At 46.5% G+C, this 18,862-nt stretch overlaps 1 protein-coding gene across 1 annotated transcript in view; it reads right to left on the reverse strand.

Moving 5' to 3' along the window:
* Positions 1 to 18,862, reverse strand: part of Dnajc16 (DnaJ heat shock protein family (Hsp40) member C16) — a 30,451-nt gene that overhangs the window by 1,043 nt on the left and 10,546 nt on the right. Inside the window, 11 exon segments of the mRNA XM_051171272.1 lie at positions 884 to 1,054; positions 2,799 to 2,897; positions 2,978 to 3,058; positions 4,039 to 4,115; positions 4,266 to 4,448; positions 6,415 to 6,598; positions 7,698 to 7,732; positions 7,735 to 7,830; positions 10,458 to 10,616; positions 11,323 to 11,427; positions 16,026 to 16,210. Of these exon segments, the coding sequence (XP_051027229.1) occupies positions 884 to 1,054; positions 2,799 to 2,897; positions 2,978 to 3,058; positions 4,039 to 4,115; positions 4,266 to 4,448; positions 6,415 to 6,598; positions 7,698 to 7,732; positions 7,735 to 7,830; positions 10,458 to 10,616; positions 11,323 to 11,427; positions 16,026 to 16,210 (1,375 nt within the window).

An 18,862-nucleotide genomic window follows, 5' to 3' on the forward strand; every position in this document is an offset into this window, starting at 1 on the left:
AATTAGGAGCTGGGCTTGGTGGCACATGTCTTTAATCTCAGCACTCAGGAGGCAGAGGCAGACAGATCTCTGTGAGTTTAAGACTAGCCTGGTCGGCTGGGCGTGGTGGCGCATGCCTTTAATCCCAGCACTTGGGAGGCAGAGGCAGGCGGATCTCTGTGAGTTCGCGGCCAGCCTGGTCTACAAAGTGAGTCCAGGACAGCCAAGACTAACACAGAGAGACTCTGTCTCGAGAAAAAAAAAAAAAAAGAAAGAAAGAAAAAAAAAAAAAAAAAGACTAGCCTGGTCAAAAAAAAAAAAAAAAAAAAAAAAAAAAAGACTAGCCTGGTCTACAAAGTGAGATCCAAGATAGCCAAGGCTATACAGAGAAACCCTATCTCAAAAACAAACAAACAAACAAACACCCTAACCAACCAAGCAAAAACAGCATCTAGGGCTATACAGAAGGTAGCAGATCAAGCCAGCTATGTTCATGCATGTCTTTAATCCCAGGACTCAGGAGGCAGAGGCAGGTGGATCTCTGTGAGTTTGAGTGCAGCCTGGTCTACATCATGAGTTCCAGACAGCCAGGTCTATGCAGAGAGACTCTGTCCCAGCACACGTGCGCGTGCACACACACACACACACACACACACACACACACACACACACACACACACACACACACACACACCCAAAGGTAAGGTCTCAGTGATGGTAGCGTCTGGCCTGGGAAGGATAGAGTGCTTCTCATCTAGCGGGAAGTGTACAGCAGTCTTCTAGTCTCTTAAGCCAAGTGGAAAATCTCTTCTTTTTTTAGATACACACAACACACAGACACACACTCCCCCTCACACTGTGTGCTACACACACACACACACACACACACACACTGCTTACTTACCCAGTGAATGTGTAGACTTCCAGAGCAAATTTCTGCAGCAGGCTTGTCTTGGTGGAATTGGACAGGATGAGGACCACGTTCATGTGGCCTGGCCTCAGGCGCACCAAGTTGCTGGTGTAGGTCACATCTGTGAGTTCAGTTACCTCCACGAAGCCTTTTTTAGGAATCTTGCTGTGGAGAAATATGGGAGAGTTTAGACATTGTCAGGACAGGGGGAGTGGAAGCCAGTGGAAGCCACGTGTGATAGCACATGTTCAAGTCCTAGAGGCAAGAAGAAGCAGGAGACGAGAAGCTTAAGGCAAACCTCAGCTGTAAGGCGAGTCTGAGGATAGCCTGGGCTATGAGAACAAACATGCCAAGCCCCCCTAACCCCAGCAAAACAAAACCAAAACCAGTGAAGCAAAACGCCTCCTGCCTGGATGGGCTCTGCCTTTCACCACTGACTGCGAGCCTACGACCTGCTGGCTGCAGGATGGCTCTAACCCACAGGTGGCCCAGGTCTGCAGCAGCCCGGCTCTGGCTGCTTTTCTTTTTTGGTTTTTTGAGACAGGGTTTCTCTGTGTAGTCCTGGCTGTCCTGGACTCATTTTGTAGACCAGGCTGACCGCGAACTCACAGAGATCCACCTGCCTCTGCCTCCCTGAGTGCTGGGATTACAGGTGAGTATCATCATACCCGGCCTCTTGCAGCTTTTAATCCAGTGCAAAGGCAGCTGCAGATCCGAGCCAAGGAGGCCATGGATTCTCAGTCTGCTGCTAACTCAGACTGGTCCCTTGCTGGGGACATTAGCAGTATGAGTCATGGGGACAGGCTACCCCCAGCTTCTCATTTACCACCTCCCTTCTGCCTTCTCCTTTTTCTTTCTGCTTGCATTACCAAAGCTGGGATTGCAAATCTGAAACCACATAGCACTCGGTTCATCAGTCCTGCAGAGATCTAGTGAACCCCAGTCAGCAGTGGGAAGGGGCCCAAGACACCTCTCAGTGGTTAAGAGTGTGCACTGAGCCAGGAACGGTGGCAGATGCCTGTAATCCCAGCATTCAGGGAGGCAGAGGCGAGCAGACCGCCATGAGTTCAAGGCCAGCCTGGTCAAAAGAGTGAGTCCAGAACAGCCAAGGCTACACAGAGAAACCCTGTCTCGAAAAACAACAACAAAAACAAAAAACAAAATAAGATCATGCGCTGATCTTCCAGAGGCCCTGGCACTTGGTCCAGAGATTCACAAGAGTCTGGACTCCAGCTCTAGAGGGATCTGCTTATTTAATAAGCCTCTGAAGGCCACACTCACACACTCTCTCTCTCAAAAAATAACGATTACAAAAAACTTCAGAATGCCTGGGAACAGAAGTGCTTTGGAGTTTTGGGTTCCCCGTTCTCATTTTATGTATAAACATGCAATTGAGATTTTGGGGAGGTATGGCAGTCAACCATACACTTACGTCTGTTCATAAACTTCATCCCGAAGGTGACTTTACACATACTTTGGGTGCATGTGCCCTGGAACTGTGACTCACTCAATGAGGCACAGTCTTTTTATCCCCCGCCCCGCCCCCAAGATGAAGTCTCAATATGTAGTCCTGGCTGTCCTGGAACTCACTATATAAAACTCACAGGGAACCACCTGCCTCTGCCTCCCAAGTACTGGGATTAGAGGCACACACCACCATGGCAGGTACTCTATATGTGGCCTTACGTTGCTGGCCATAGTGGTACTACAGTTAAAGTTGGGGGTTAGGGTGTTGCTCGATGAAAGCTCTTGTCTAGCCCGTGTGAGGCCCTGGCCTTGTGCCCCAGCACTGAAAACCCCCAGAAGTAATAGCCATATTTTAAAGCCAGCCGAGGGGGTGGCTCTCAGCATCATCCATTCCATAGTGCTCTGTGAGGCTGAGAGCAGGGGTGTGATGTCTGGGAAGAACCTGCTGTTTTCCTTGGTGAAGCTTGGCTCAGTCTTCCCGGCCTTCTCAGGGACTTCTTCTTTATCTGGGGGGTGTGATTCTCGCTCTTCACTGGAGTCACTGAAGAATGAAACAGAAGTTGCTTTTCTTTTCTTTTCTTTAAATGGCCATGGCACATTGGGGCTCTCACTGATACTTACCTGAAAGCCTGGACAATGACAGTGCCAAAGAGGATGAAGAGGGCTGAGAAGATGAGGGACAGCAGGGGCATCATCTCCCGCCTGAAAGGAAAGGCAGCTGTCAGCCCTGCATCTGCTGGGGCTAGTGTTTTGTCTCTGTGCCTCAGGAGGAAAACGTCCCAAACCAAAAGCCTTCCACACCAAGAAACACCATCATCACTAGACAGGCTGTTCTGGGGTGGGGGAGGGAGGTGGGGCGGGGAGGAGGGCATGGACTATTTCCTCAGTGTCCTAGTCACAGAAACTGGTGCTGGAAGGCAGCTTTGGCTATGTCTAACACATTCCGTATAAAGAGATGAAGACTGAAGTTGACATATGAAAGAACTTTCTGATGCTGAGGTATCAGTGGCTTCAGAGTCTGGAATGATTTCAATTTAACTGACTCTTTGTGGCCAGAATGCTCAAAATGTGGCCCAGGGAGTGTCAAAGTTGGCTTTAGCTGTCAACTGGACACAAACTAGAGTCACCTGGAAAGAGGGAACCTCCTCAGGAGAGTTGCCTCCATCAGGCTGGCCTGCGGGCATGTGGGGATTTTCTTGATTACTATTGATACAGGAGGGCCCAGGCCACTGTGGCCAGTGCCACCCATGGGCAGGCAGGCTTGGGCACATAAGGATGGCAGCTGAGCAAGCCAGCAAGCAGCTGTGCTCTGTGTTCTTTGCTTCAGTTCCTGCCTTGGCTTCTAGGCTGAAATAACCCTTTTCCTCCCCATGTTTGCTTTGGTCATGGACGGACATGTCTGTGCATGTACACACCAGACTCTACACGTCATGCCCCGTGCTGGATGGCAGAATACCAGCTGAATACCAGCTCTGCTCACAGGGTGGCCAGCTGGAGATCCCTCCCTCCCAGCAGGAAGTGCCAGGCAGCAAATGGCCAACAGCAAGGAAAGAGAAAGGGAGCCAGTCACTGGACTTTCCCACTGAGCAGCACTGGACAGTGCACACGCTGATGCCCGCACACTGACACCCAAGAGTTCGAGGCTGGCTTTGATGGGAAAAAGAAACCCCACAGGGCCATACCAGTTACTGTGCAGCATGCTCTCCCAGAATTCCGAGAGGGAGTCAGAAGCAGAGTAGAACCAACGGAGGAAAAACACCTATAGAGAGGAAATGGGCAGTGGTCAGGACTGAGCCAAGAAAGAGGTCCCACATCCCAACAGAGCGCCTCTGTGAATCCCTGATTGCTCCTGCCACTCGCAGTGTCCCCAGCCCTAGCCATGGCCCATCTTCCCAACCCTGATGCTCACAGGGGCAAGTTCATCGGTCAGGTCTGGGAGCACAGCTTCTGAGGACAGAAATGCTGGATCTTTCCGCAGCTGGTCAAGGTAACCCAAAAGCATGAACTGATCACTCTCACTGCCAGTCCAGGGGTCTTCTAGGGTCTTAAACACCACCCTCCCTGCAGTGTTTCTCCTTTCTAAGATGGACACCTGGGAGAAAAAGAGAAAAGCCATTAGGAGTCTCAAAAGCAGCAGGATATAATGACACCAGTGAAGGTTGAGGCAGGAGAATCAAGAGTTTGAGCCCAGCCTGGACTTACACAGCTAGATCTTGTATATAAAAAAAGTAAGCTGTAGGTTGTCTGTGTTTTTTCTCAGGGAAGATGGGCAAAGGGCCTCATAAGGTCATAAATTATCCTAAAACACAAATATTGATGAGTCTAGGGTATTTGTAAGAGGTCTTGAGGTCTTTTCGACAAAAGGAATCATTATTATTTAAGCTCACTGAGTGAACTTGCCTCCATCTCCCCAGCATCCCTGCTTTATCATAGTAGGTAGGGGGCTCAGGGCCTTGTGCAGACAGACAAGCATTCTACCAACCGTGCCCCGTCCTCAGCCCAGGAACTGGGATTGCTTGAGACAAGGTCGCGTTATGTTACCTAGGTTGGCCTTAAACTCCTAAGCTTAAGAGATCCTCAAATCTTGGCCTTCCCAGAACAGTACTTTAAATAATTTTTGCTTTGTTTGTTTTTTGGAGACATGGTTTCTGTGTAGCCTTGGCTGTCTTGGACTCATTTTATAGAGGAGGCTGGCCTGAAACTCACAGGGATCTGCTTGCCTCTGCCTCCCCAAGTGCTGGGATTGAGGTGTGTACCACTGCCCCTGGTTAATTTTTGCTTCTTTAAAAAAAAAAAAAAATTTTTTTTTTTTGTAAATTTGAGCCAGGCATGGTGGCACACACCTTTAATCCCAGAACTCAGAGAGGCAGAGGCAGGCAGATCTCTGTGAGTTCAAGGCCATCCTGGTTTACAAATCTAGTCCAGGACAGCCAGGATTCGCTATACAGAAAACCTTGTCTTGAAAAACAAAAACAAAACAAAAATTCATGGACTGGGAGAGGTGGCCTTCTCAGGCAAGAGCACAGCATTTGGCTCTAAAACATAATATACTGGTAGTATACAAACTGAACAGGTTGGCTGGGTGTGGTGGCACGCCTTTAATCCCAGCACTTGCGAGGCAGAGGCAGGTGGATTAATGTGAGTTCGAGGCTAGCCTGGTCTACAAGGTGAGTCCAGGACAGCCAAGGCTACACAGAGAAACCCTGTCTCGAAAAACCAAAAACCAAAACCAAAACCAACTCAACAGGCTATATTTAGGAATGTGTGCATATACAGATACGAAAGCAGTAACAACCAACAACAAAGGACATGAAGCCTGGGCGTGGTGGCGCACGTCTTTAGTCCCAGTACTCGGGAGGCAGATGTAGGCGGGTCGCTGTGAGTTCCAGGCCAGCCTGGTCTACAAAGCGAGTCCAGGACAGCCAGGGCTACACAGAGAAACCTTGTCTCAAAAAACAAACAAACAAACAACAACAAAAACAAAAAAACCAAACAAGCCAAAACCAAAATCACCTTTCCATGGCAACTTATGTCTCTGAACAGAAGAGATGGCAGGTGGTTCTCTTCCTTTCTGTGTGCTGGGGATGAACCCCAGGGCCTCATGCTTTTCAGACAAGCACCCCATCACCAAACTACAATTCTCACTGCAAAAGAAGAGCCTCAGGGGCTGGGGTGGTGGTGAGAACGCAGGCAGAGCACACGAGAATGGACAGTCCTGAGCATGTTAGCAGTGGCCTGAGATTTGGTGAACGAGGCTTGCTCCTGAGTTCTGTGCTACCATACCTGTCCTGAGGAAAAGCTGTTGGAAAAGGCTGGCACATCCCAGCCTCCCCTCATGGGAAGTGACTCAGTGGTTCAGCTGGGATGGAATCCAGCTGGAGGAAGGAGAGCCTTCTAGGGAGGTCTGGAGCCCACATGGGAGATATAAAAAGGCTAAGCCAAAGACAGAGGTCAGAATAAGATCCAATTGGGTCTCAGCTATTTCTGGATGTCTGGACTCTGTACACAGCACTCCCAAGGCAGGAAGAATAGGAATGGGGTTGGGGTCCATGGCTTACCCCTGACTTCCCTTGAAAGGCCTCAATGTCCGGTAGCAAGGTGCTGGCAAACTCCTGCTGCCGGCTGCTGTAGACATGCACGAACCGCACTGTGTCTTGCGAGTTTGCCAGTGCAAAGGACAGGAAGGCTTCGAAGGGTTTGCCTAGCTTGCTAGCCTCGGCTGTCAGTAAAACCACGCAGTACCTGCACACAAACAGGAGAGGAGGTCCTAAAACCAATCCTGGGCAGGGTCAGGCTGCCAATGGCTGCTAAGGGGAAGAGACACCTGCATGATGAAAACCTCTGTTTCTGGCCGGGTGGTGGTGGCGCACGGCATTAATCCCAGCACTCGGGAGGCAGAGGCAGGTGGATCACTGTGAGTTCGAGGCCAGCCTGGTCTACAAAGTGAGTCCAGGACAGTCAAGACTACACAGAGAAACCCTGTCTCGAAAAAAACCAAAAAAACCAAAAGGAAAAAAAAAAAAAAAAGAAAAGAAAAAAAGAAAGAAAACCTCTGTTTCTATGAGGAAGCTTCCTATCTCAGAGAGGCAGGGTTGGATCTATCTTAGGGCAAGGTGACCGGACCACATTCTGAAGGGGCTGCCAATGCAAGGTTCTGGCGGAAGCCTAGCGTTTATCCATTCATGCTCCCAAACATTCACCGTGCTCTCAGGCAACACTCCTACATTCCAGTGGAGAAGACTGATGGTAGATACACAGGCACGTCAATGGGTAAAGACAGTGCTGTGAGAAAAGGGAGTGGAAGGGACAGAGAGGCTGGGGAGGAGCAGAAGTCTTTCTCCTGCAGGCCAGGAAAATGCCACCTGATATCCGAGCAGAGACTTAATGAAGTGCGGTGTGGGAGAGGAAAAGAAGGCAGAGCAACTTGACTCGACTTAGGTTTGAAGAGACCAATGGCAGATGTGTGGGGAACTGACAGGAGGGTAAAGGAGCAGGCTGGAGTACAGGACGTGGGTGGTGGTGGCCTGCTCAAGAGCGGCAGCAGGGAAATAGTGAGGCCTCAGATAGATCTTAAGATGTGTGTGGGGGTCAGTATGCGGGGGTCAGCTTTCTCCTTCCGACATGTGGATCTCAGAGATCACACCAGGCGGTCAGGCTTGACAGCAGTACCTGTGCCTTGTTGAGCCATCTGGCTGGCCTCCAGGTATCTGCTAGATATGGTGGCCCACATCTATAACGTCAGCATGTGGTCCGAAGGTGCCCTGGACTCAGACACCCCACGCCTTCACAGAGGTTTGATGCTCCCCCCACTTCAGTGGGAGGCTGAGCCCTAAGTTCTTACTTCCTCTGTCGGTGAGACCGCTTCACGGGACACAGAGTTCCTGGAACAGCCTCTGGTTGGTGAGCCGAGCCGCCAGCAGGTACTTGTTCTGGCTGATGAAGTCCTCCATGACCTGCTTCTTTAGCCCTCGAGCCTGGAGAAACACCAACAAGCACTCAGTTTCCCCCGCACACAGGCCCTCCTCCCCAGCTTCTGAAGACTGAGGCTGACCCTGGCTAAAGCCACATCACAAGGCAAGAAATGTGTGGCCTACCAAGGAGAGACTTGATACCCTATGAGCATATACAGGGGGAGGAAGTCCCCCTCAGTCACAGTCATAGGGGAGGAGAGTGATGGGAAAATGAGAGGGAGGGAGGACTGGGAGGATACAAGGGATGGGATAACCATTGAGATGTAATATGAATAAATTAATAACATATTTAAAAAATAATAATAGTATCAAAAAAAAGAAAGAAAGAAAGAAAGAAAGAAAGAAAGAAAGAAAGAATGTGTGGCGATGTCTCTTAACAACTCAGGTAGCTGGGCATAGGGGCGCATGCCTTTAATCCCAGCACTCGGGAGGCAGAGACAGGTGAATTGCTGTGAGTTCGAGGCCAGCCTGGTCTACAAAGTGAGTCTGGGACAGTCAAGGCTACACAAGAGAAACCCTGTCTCGAAAAACAAAAACAACTCAGGTGTCGGTCACGATGCAGCCAGGTCATGCTCTGGAGAAAATCAGGGAGTTTCCTCCGCCCTCCCCCAAGACAGTGTTTCTCTGTGTAACAGCCTTGGCTGTCCTGGTCTCCTCTGTAGACCAGTCTGGCCTCAAACTCAGAGCACCACCTGCCTCTACCCGTCAAGTGCTGGGATTAAAGGGTGTGACACTGACACCACTACCCAGTTTAAAGAATGTCAACTTTTTTTGTTTTGGTTTGGTTTTTTGAGACAGGGCTTCTCTGTGTAGCCTTGGCTGTCCTGGACTCACTCTGTAGACCAGACTGGCCTCGAACTCATTATCCACCCGCCTCTGCCTCCTAGAGTGCTGGGACTACTGACATGTGCCACCGTGCCAGGTGACACCCTTATGCTGAATGGGTTGCCTATTACAGCGGGTAGAGAGTGCCTTTGCTTCCTTGACTTACCCTCTTTAGGGTACAGTCTAACTATGGATGCCCCAGTCAGTCTTGTATTCTCTACACAGCAGTCGGGCAACGAAGTGTTTATGAAATGAAATGGCCAACATAAAGCACATTATTTTTATTTGTAATTATGTGTGTATGTGTGTGGGTATGTGCACGTGAGTATAGGCAACCACAAGGTCCAGAAGAGACTGTCAGATCCCCTGGAACTGGTTATAGGTGTCTGTGAGCCACCCAACACCTATGCAGGGAACGGAATTTCTGAAACTTTGGGTCCTCTGGAAGAGCAGTGTGTAAGCATTCGGTTATTGTGTAGTTTAAGTTCTGATTTTCTGTCTAAATGTTGTGTAAACTCTGCTCCCCAACTGTCCCTCTGTTATGCCAATAAAGCAGCTTACAGCCAATCAGTGAGCAGGGAAGAGAATAGGGCTGGACTTCCTGCCAGCCAACAGAGGAGGAGTTAGGGAAGGAGCAATAGAAGAAGGCAAAGGAAGTGAAGGAGGAAGGCGCTGGAACCGAGGCAAACTACAAAAGTGCAAGTATCGTTGGGATATTGGCTGGAGTGAGACAATACAGCATAGAGGGTTAAGAAGAGACTTGAACTGCTCAGACTGTGTCGTAAGCCTTGTATTATAAGAGTCAATTATTTGTGTGGTAGTCAGGTTAAGAGATAAGCTAAGAGAAACAAACACAGCTGTATAAAAATAACTGCAACAGCAGTACATGTGTTTTAACTGCTGAGCCTTCTCTCCAGCCCCCAAATAAAGCTTTTAATAAAACTTATGGTAGCTGGGCGTGGTGGTGCACACCTTTAATACAAGCACTCGTGAGGCAGAGGCAACCTGGTCTACAAAGCGAGTCCAGGACAGCCAAGGGTACATAGAGAAACCCTGTCTCAAAAAACCAAAACCAAAACCAAACAATGACAACAACAAAACACAAACAAACAAAAAACATAAAACAAACTTATTGTAGTCTCACTTAAGATTCAAGGACCAGTGGGCATGATGACACCCACTTTAAATCCGAGCACTTGGGAGGCAGAGGCAGGTGGATCTCTATATAGTGAGTGAGACTTTGCCTAAAAAGCAAAATCCTAAAACCAGCAAAAATCTCTTTTCTCAAACCCATATTCTCCTGCCTCAGCCTTTAGAGTCCTGAAATTCCAGGTATATGCCATCTGAGACATTTTTAAAGAAGGAAAACACCACTGTGTTGGATTAAACAAAAACAGTAACAACAACATTGAGTCCACCAGTAAGAAGAAATGCCAAGAGTTCCTCCTTTGCAAGTTTGTCTTTCTGTGGTTTATTCATGAGTGTGCACGTGTGTGCCTGAGCACACTCAGAGGTCAGAGGATGATGTGCAGGAGTTGGTTTTCTCCCTTTACCACTGGGTCTCACGGACAGGACGCAGGGATCAGGCTAGGCAGGGATCAGGCTAGGCGGCAAGCACTTTTACCCAGAGTCACCCGGATCCCTCCCTCCCATTCCTTCCTCATTCTTTGAGGCTCAGGCTAACCTCAGACTCATTATGTAGTTGAGAACGACCTTGAACTCCTGATCCCTCCAGTACTGAGAGAAAAGCTTGCTTTCCAGTTCACTTCTGTTGCTCAGTTACATGAGGGCTGAGGCTCACATACCTGGATCACGTCGGCAGGCTTGTTTATGTGCTCTTTGAAGATCAGCATGGTGGGTGCATAGACGTTGACGTTGTACTGCCTGGTCATCTCCTCTGCGCCTCTCAAGCCGACGTACACATACCCAAAGGACACGTAATCTTTGTATGCAAAGGCTGTCAGCTGTAAGGGTGTAAGAGAGGAAGAAATGAAAGGGACAGCTCGCCATTGAGCTTACGAACCGAGTGGACCTGTTAATATCAAAGCTAAAACGAGCTGCCAGCTGATGGAGACCTGTGAGTCTTTCTCACCCTCCAACATCGACTGCAGAAAGTCCATGGTACTCCACGCACAAAAACTGAGCAAAGGTAAACACAACTAATTTTCTCAAGAGATAAAACAAGATCATCATTATGCTAAAATCTTGCCTGGGTGCATAAGTGTCCGTGTGTGTCCGTGTGTGTGTGTGTGTCCGTGTGTGTGTGTGTGTGTGTGGTGTCCATTCCAGCAATAAATTCCCACAGGCTGAGCAGCCTTATCAGAAACACTTGAGACCAAAATGGTTCCGACCACTTCAGAGTTTGGAATATTAGCAGGTCCATTATGAAGTATTCTTGGGGACAGCACCAAATTTAAACCTCAAATCTGTATGTTACACACAACAGGTGAAGATAACTGCATACATTCCGTGTGCCTATGTCTGGACCGTGACCTGTCACATGAGGTTGGGGTGGACTTTTTTGCTGTGGCAAGGCACTGATGTTCAAGAGTGTTCTGATTTGGGATTTTTAAGTTAGAAAGGCTCAAATACATAACTATACGAAGATAAGCAGGCTCAGGCTGTGACACAGAGCTGGCCCACTGCCAGCTGCTCTCGGGGACGACTTACCTTGTACAGCAGTGGCACCGCCGGCGTCTGGCCAAACAAGAGGGCGTGAGGCTTATTCTCCTGCTGCCAGCCAGAGAGGAATCGCAGGTAGTTTTTATTTGTAACCTTAAATTAGAAATAGAAGGTTAGTTGCAATATTTAACTAAAAAGAAGATTTATCTGTGTATGAATGTTTTGCCTGCATGGATGTATGGGCACCACACATGTCTGGTGCTCATAAAAGTCAGAAGAGGCTATCAAATTCCCTGCAACTGGAACTACAGCAGTTGTAAGCGTCTATCTGGGTGCTGGGAACTGAACCCAGGTTTTCTGGAAAAGCAGCCAGTGCTCTTAACTACTGAGGCATCTCTTTTGCACCAATATTTAATTCTCAACAACTTATACTTCTGTCAGTATATGACATATAAAGACCTTGTTTATAAAAACAAAAAATAAAAAGATGTGGTCCTGATGGGACTTGATAGGCTGGGGTCAGATGGTAGGGGAGGAGGGCTCCCTCTTTATGAGGCTTAGGATGGGGAATGGGCGGAAGAGGGAGGGATGGAGGGACAGGGAGAAGACAAGGGAGGGGGCTACAATAGGGATGTGAAGTGAATAAATTAAAAATAAATTAAAAATATAAAGTCACTTCTCAAGTTGGTTCTTTCTTATTTGGTTTTTGGTAGGAGTCCTGGGACTGAATCCAGGGCATCTTTAAGCACAAGCCAGGCCTTGGCCCCCATAGTGGACTTGAGCAGAAGGTACCCAGTGCTCATCCTGTAGAATGGCTTCTGTCAGGCTGAAGGGATGCTCAGCAGGTAAGGGAGCATGCTGTTCTTGTAGAGCACCCAAGACTCAAACACCAACAAAACTACGTTTATTTATTTTGTGTATGTGTGTAGGTACATGAGCTATGCATCCATGTGTGGGTCAGAGGGTGCCTTTCAGGAGTCAGTTCTCCTTCCACCATGGGGGTGCTCGTGGCAAGCAGCTTGTCTCTTTAAACACAAGGCCTTCTCGCCGGAAACAGGTATGAGTTTGGCCCAACACAACAGGTGCCCAAGGGCCCAGAAGAGGGTATTTAGATCTATACAACCTTGCTTTGATTTCAACATGATATTGATTGCTGTTCAATGATAATAGTAATATACAAAGACTACTAAATTATATCAGTCTAAAGTATGTGACCTCAAACTGCAGAGCAAGCAGGTAACTTATATTGCTTAGCCCGCTACATGGGAATAGCTTTGAGACTGGCTGAGACATAAATGTCTATGCACAGCTAATTATTTCTTGATGGCTACAGAATCCCATAATTTATTATTACATGCCATTCTTCATATGGCATAAGTGAAGATTTACAGATGTCTTTCTCCTGCTCATACACCCAAAAATTGGCAGGAAGCAACCTTAAGAGAACAACATTCCATTTCCATTAACTTGGGGTGGTTAGATTTTGGTTGTTTTCCTGGATAGTAGATGCTTTGTGCTTTAAAAAGGTTACAAGTTATTAATGGTCTTATTCAGAGAGAAAACGAAGTTAGACTCGGGGATTTCTCTTTTTTCTTTTTCTTTCCTCTATCTTCCTTCTTAGGTAAGGAGAAAAGGGTTGAAAAGAAAGAAAGGAGATATAGAAATATTTTACAGGAATAATAAGACAAATGGTGGGTTATTATATCTACTCTTCAACTTATAAATATTGTTGTATTTTAAAATAAGGTTATTTTAATATATTGATACAAATTCAAGGTTAGGTTACTTTGTTTTATATACACACACACACACACACACACACACACACACACACACACACCTACTCTAGCATGAGGTACTGGACCCATACAACTCTGTATAATATGAGGTTTACTTCCAGTACTTTTTTTAAAGATTTATTTATTATATATATTTTAAAAAATTATTTATTATGTATACAGTGCTCTGCCTGCATGTACACCTGCATGCCAGAAGAGGGCATCAGACTTTATTATTGATGGTTGTGAGCCACCATGTGGTTGAACTCAAGACCTTTGGAGGAGTAGCCAGTGCTCTTAACCTCTGAGCCATCTCTCCAGGCCCTATTTCCAGTACTTTTAAAGCCACTATTACAAGCTGTTAGGATAATTAAATAATGCAAGTTAATTGTTGATCAACTCATGGTCATGTCAGATACTAGTCTAATTTAGCATAGGAATATACATCCTATGTTTAATGATTCTATAGATTATATAAAAGTGAATCAGCAGGTGGTCTTCAAAACCTCAGAGACCTACAGAAAATGGCATTTAAAGATTTTTTTTTATTTTAAGGATTCTTCAACAATGAGACAAGTCAGCTCCTCCTGGAAGCAGCCCCAGCCTACCTCAAAGCCATATGGAGATGGCTTCAAATGTGGCAAGCAAAACACCTGTTCTCATTTCTACCACAGACAGAATTTTGCCTAAAATGAGCAAGCATGGAAGACAGGGTAAGCAAGTCCTTAATAGTTCCTGCTTCACAAATATACTAGACCACAAGGCTGAAGATTATGTTCCAGCGTTACAGAGTTTTTGAATGACTGTCCAGGCAGTGAACTATCTCTATCATTTTTTATTTTTAGAAGTTGCTAGCCAGTACTTCCTGCTTACTTAGGTAATTAACTTTACTCCTTCTCAAGTCTCTGCTGGGGTTGAAGACCAGATAGATATCGTTTTACAGTTAAGCTTAATTGCTTAGGAATTAAGAAGGTATTTTTAGGTCTAGATAGATGTTTTTAGGTTAACAGATATGAGATATGATGTAGACTGATTTAAGTACAGAATTTTAGAATCATCAAGATAGGAAAAATAGTATTTTTTCCAAGGTTGCCAAAATACAAATAAGGAAAACACTATGAATGTAACTTTCATATATGGTTTTCCTGATTGTTTCGTGGTTCTTCTTGCTGTTATATACATGTAGAATAATATAGATATGGATGTAAAAGAGAGCCTTTTATTAGACCAAAAAAGGGAATTGTGGAGGAATGGCTTTGGCTTTTTTTGTTTTTGTTTTTAGACAGGGTTTCTCTGTGTAGCCTTGGCTGTTCTGGACACCCTTTGTAGACCACGCTGGCCTTAAACTCACAGTGATTCACCTGCCTCTGTCTCCCAAGCTCTGGGATTAAAAGCGTATGCCATCACACCCAGCTGGAATGTCTTGTATAGCTGCAGCAGTTGTCAATAAAGAGCTATTTGGTGGCAAAAGCCTTTAATTCCAGTACTTGGGAGGCAGAGGCTGGCAGATCACTGGGAGTTCGAGGCCAGCCTGGTCTACAAAGTGAATCTAGGACAGCCAAGGCTGCACAGAGAAACCCTGTCTCAAAAAACCAAAAAGAGCTGTTTGGCCAATTAGCTGGGCAAAAGGACAGGAAGTGGAAAGTGGGACTTCCTGGTAGGGAAAAAGGAACTCTGGGAAGGAGAGAGAAAAAGGTTTTTTTTGTCAGGTGATATGGAGAAGAGATGTGTTCATGAATGCTGGGAGGATAACTGAGCACGTGGCTGTAGGAACAAACTGGTGGAGTGGAAGCCACCCTGGGAGTCATCAGTTTGGCAAGTTATTGGTTTTTAATCTGGGTTTAAAGGTACTAGGATTAGTGTAGCTTAGATTCTGCCCAGCACAGTGCTTATAGCTTAAAAATAAATCATATAGTCTTTCTGTGTCTGTCATTAGGGAACTAGCCAGTTAAAGAAAACTACTGCCAGCTGGGCGTGGGGCTGCAGGCCTTTAATCCCAGCACTTGGGAGGCGGAGGCAGACAATTCTCAGAGTTTGAGGCCAGCCTAATCTACAAAGCAAGCACAGGATACCCAGGCCTACACAAAGAAACCCTGTCTTAAAAAAAACAAAAACAAACAAACAAACAAACAAAAAGAAAACTATTGCCTTAATAATTTACTATATTAGTTCACACAGAATGTTTCATTCTGTTGGGTCTTTGCTAATCACATTCACGTTATCAGGCCTGGCAACAAGCCCCTTTACCTTCTGAGCCAGCTCTCTGGCCCTCAATTAGCTTTTACTTTTTGTTTTGTATTTAAGACAAATTCTCTCCAAGTAGCCCTGGCTGTCCTAGAACTTGCTATATAGGTCAATCTAGCCTTGAACCCACACAGATCTGCTTTCCTCTGTCTCTCAAATGCTGGGATTAAAGGCATGCACCACCATGACTGGCTCCTCACTAAGCTTTTAAAGTTCCAGAAATAATACAATGTAATCTAATTTTCATATTTTCTTTCTTTTCTTGTTTGTTTCTTCACTGGTTTGGGTTTTTTGTTTTGTTTTGTTTTTGAGTTAGGGTTTCTGTGTAGCCCTGGCTGTCTCGACTTGCTTTGTAGACCAGGCTGGCATTGAATTCATAGCCATCTGCCTGCCTCTGCCTCCTGAGTGCTGGATTATAGTCGTGCGCTACCATGCACGGCTTGCTTTTCTTATTTGCACAGGACAAATACATGCATATGAATAAATGAATGAGCCATAAATCCCACCATGTGACCTAATTTTGTTGTTGTTTAGGAAACAGGACTGTAGCTTCAGATCAGATTCCTATGAGCTGCTTATTAACAGCAGTGCGTTCTCTCACACTGATTTAGCCTTCAGTCTCCCAGGCGCCATCATATGATTTGGTGTAAGGAAATGGTGTGTATCTTGACTGCTCAGAGCGAAGACTGTGAGGTTCCAGCTGGCAGGAGCATTCTCAGGGACACTCACCTTCTCCACCAAGTTCCCTGGAAGAAGATTCTCTACGAACTGCCGTAGGTTCTCATGAACCACCGCATTGTGGAAGAAGGAGATTTTCCCATTGATGATTCCTAGGATGGATGGGGTGCTGTGTGCTCCCAGGTGATGGGCCAGGCGTCTTTCGTACCCAGCATGGACAACACCGATCCCTACACCTGAAAAGCATAGAAGAACTCCATGAAGCTTTCCTGAGACTGGCAGGAAGGAATGCTGACAAGTCCTTTGCAGTGGAAAGGAAACCTATCTGGGCTGGTGTCAATAGTTTTCTCATAGCTTGCTTAGCATTCTGTCACTCTTAGAACTCTAGATTAGTCAGCTTCTCTATACAACAATCTGGCAATAGTTACAAATGACTGTAAGCCTGAGTATCTTTTAAGCTTGTATTTCTAGTTGTCGGAGCAGGTTATGAGGAAATTCTTTAAAAGGAAAGAGGGTTAGAGAGATGGCGCCGTGGGTAGAGGACCTTGCTGTCAAGCCTGAGGTCCATCCCTGGAAGCCACAAGATAGAAGGAGAGACCTGCCCTCTGGCCTTTGCACACTATCTTGTGAACACACACACACATACACATACATACACAAAGTAAATGAGAGAGAGAGAGAGACAGAGAGAGAGAAATCTGTATACCATGTTCCTATCCATAAACAAACATGTATGAACCACCTAAGAGGCCAACAACTCAGCAACAGTACCTCACCCCGCACCACTGCCTATGACTTACCAACAGGAGAAAGTCACATCTCACCCATGGGACTGACACATCTCCCCTTTCTACACACTATATTGAAATGCTTAAATGTACAAATTCTGGGCCTGTGAGATGGCTGTGCTTGCTGTACAAGGTGATCATCTGAGTTTGATTCCTGGCACTCACGGGAAGATGGGAGAAGAGAATCAGCTCCAAGGGCTGCCCTCTCTCCTCCACATGCTTGCTCTTGCATGTGTGTGTCTCCTCACACCCCAATACACAATAAAATAAAATAAACTACCAATTTGGGGACTGGAGAGATGGCTCAGAAGTTTTGTGTTTTTGTTTTTTTGAGACAGGGTTTCTCTGTGTATCCTTGGCTGCCCTAGACTCACTGTGTAGACCCGGCTGGCCTTGAACTCACAGTGATCCTCCTGCCTCTGCCTCCTGAGTGCTGGGATTAAAGGCATGCACCACCACCACCCAGTGACATGATTCAGAAGTTAAGAGCACTGGCTGCACTGTGATCTAGGTTCAATTCCCAGCATCCAAGTGGTGACTCACAGCTGTCTGTAACTCCAATTCTACAGGATCAGACCCTCCTCGGGCACCAAGCACACATGTGGTACAGTGATGTCCATGATGGGCCACGCATGATGGTGCACACCTTTAAACCCAGTACTAGGAGGCAGAAGCAGGTGGATCTCTGTGAGTTTTGAGACCAGCCTGGTCTACACATCAAGTTCCATGCCAGCCAAGGCTACATAGAGAAACCCTGTGTCTTAGTTACTGTTCTATTGCTGTGAAGAGATACCATGACCACAGCAACTCTTATAAAAGAAAGCATTCAATTAAGGCTGGCTCACATCTTCAGAGATTCAGTCCATTGTAATCATGGCAGGGAGCGTGGCGGCACCCAAGCAGACACGTGTTGCTGGAGAAATGGCTGATAATTCTACATTTGGATCAGCAAGCAGCAGGAAGAGTGAGCCACTGGGACTGCCTTGGGCTTTTGAAACCTTTCCTCCCAGCGACAGACTTCTTTTAAGAAAACCACACCCATTCTAACAAAGCCACACCTCCTAACCCTTCCCGAGGACTGCTACTCCCTGACTATGTATTCAAACACAGAAGCCTATGGGTGGCATTCTTACTCAAACCACCACACCTTGTCCCAAACAAATAAAGCCCAGACATGGATATGGGCAAAATGCTCATTCACATAAAATAATAACTTGAAAGGATTGTAAAAATACAAATTACTTTTCTATCTTTTACTACTCCTCTTTTTCTTTTTCTTTTTGGCTGGCTTAAACTTTTATAATGTAGATTAGGCTGGCCTCAAACTCATATAGCTCTACCTGCCTCCTGAGTGCTGGGGACTAAAAATGTGCACCACTAGCACGGCTACAAATTCTTTAGAAAGTAAAACAAGGGTCCAGGAGATGGCTTAGTGGGTAAAAACAGCTTGCCACACAAGCCTAATGACTTGAGTTCAGATGCGCAGAACCCGGGTAAAAAGCTGGGTGTAGTGGTGTGCACCTGCAATCTCAGCGTTCCTATGGAGAGACAGGAGGCAGAGAACCACAGAGAAGCCTGGGGGCCAGCAATCTTGGAGTACAGAGCATGGCAGACTCAAGAGACTTTGCCTTAAAACAGCATGTAAATCAAGAGCTGATTCCCAAAATCTCTGACCTCCACTTTTTTGAGACAGGGTTTCTCTATGTCACCTTGGCTGTCCTGGACTTGCTGTGTAGACCAGGCTGGTCTCAAAACTCATAGAGCTCCACCTGCCTGGCAGTAATGATTAAAAAAAAAAACTTTAAAAAAGTGAACAAAGTTAGGTAGGCGTGGTGACACACACTTGTAATCCCAGCACTTGGGAGGCAGAGGTAGGCAGATCTCTGAGTTCGAGACCAGCCTGGTCTATAAAGGAAGTCCAGGACAGCCAAGGCTACACAGAGAAACCCTATCTCAAAAAACAAAACAAGCCGGCCATGGTGGCACACACCTTTAATCCCAGCACTCAGGAGGCAGAGGCAGGAGGATCTCTGTGAGTTTGAGGCTGGTCTGGTCTACAAAATGAGTCCAAGATAGCCAAGGCTACACAGAGAAACCCTG

Source organism: Acomys russatus, chromosome 29 (assembly GCF_903995435.1).
Source record: "Acomys russatus chromosome 29, mAcoRus1.1, whole genome shotgun sequence".
NCBI classification, from domain to species: domain Eukaryota; kingdom Metazoa; phylum Chordata; class Mammalia; order Rodentia; family Muridae; genus Acomys; species Acomys russatus.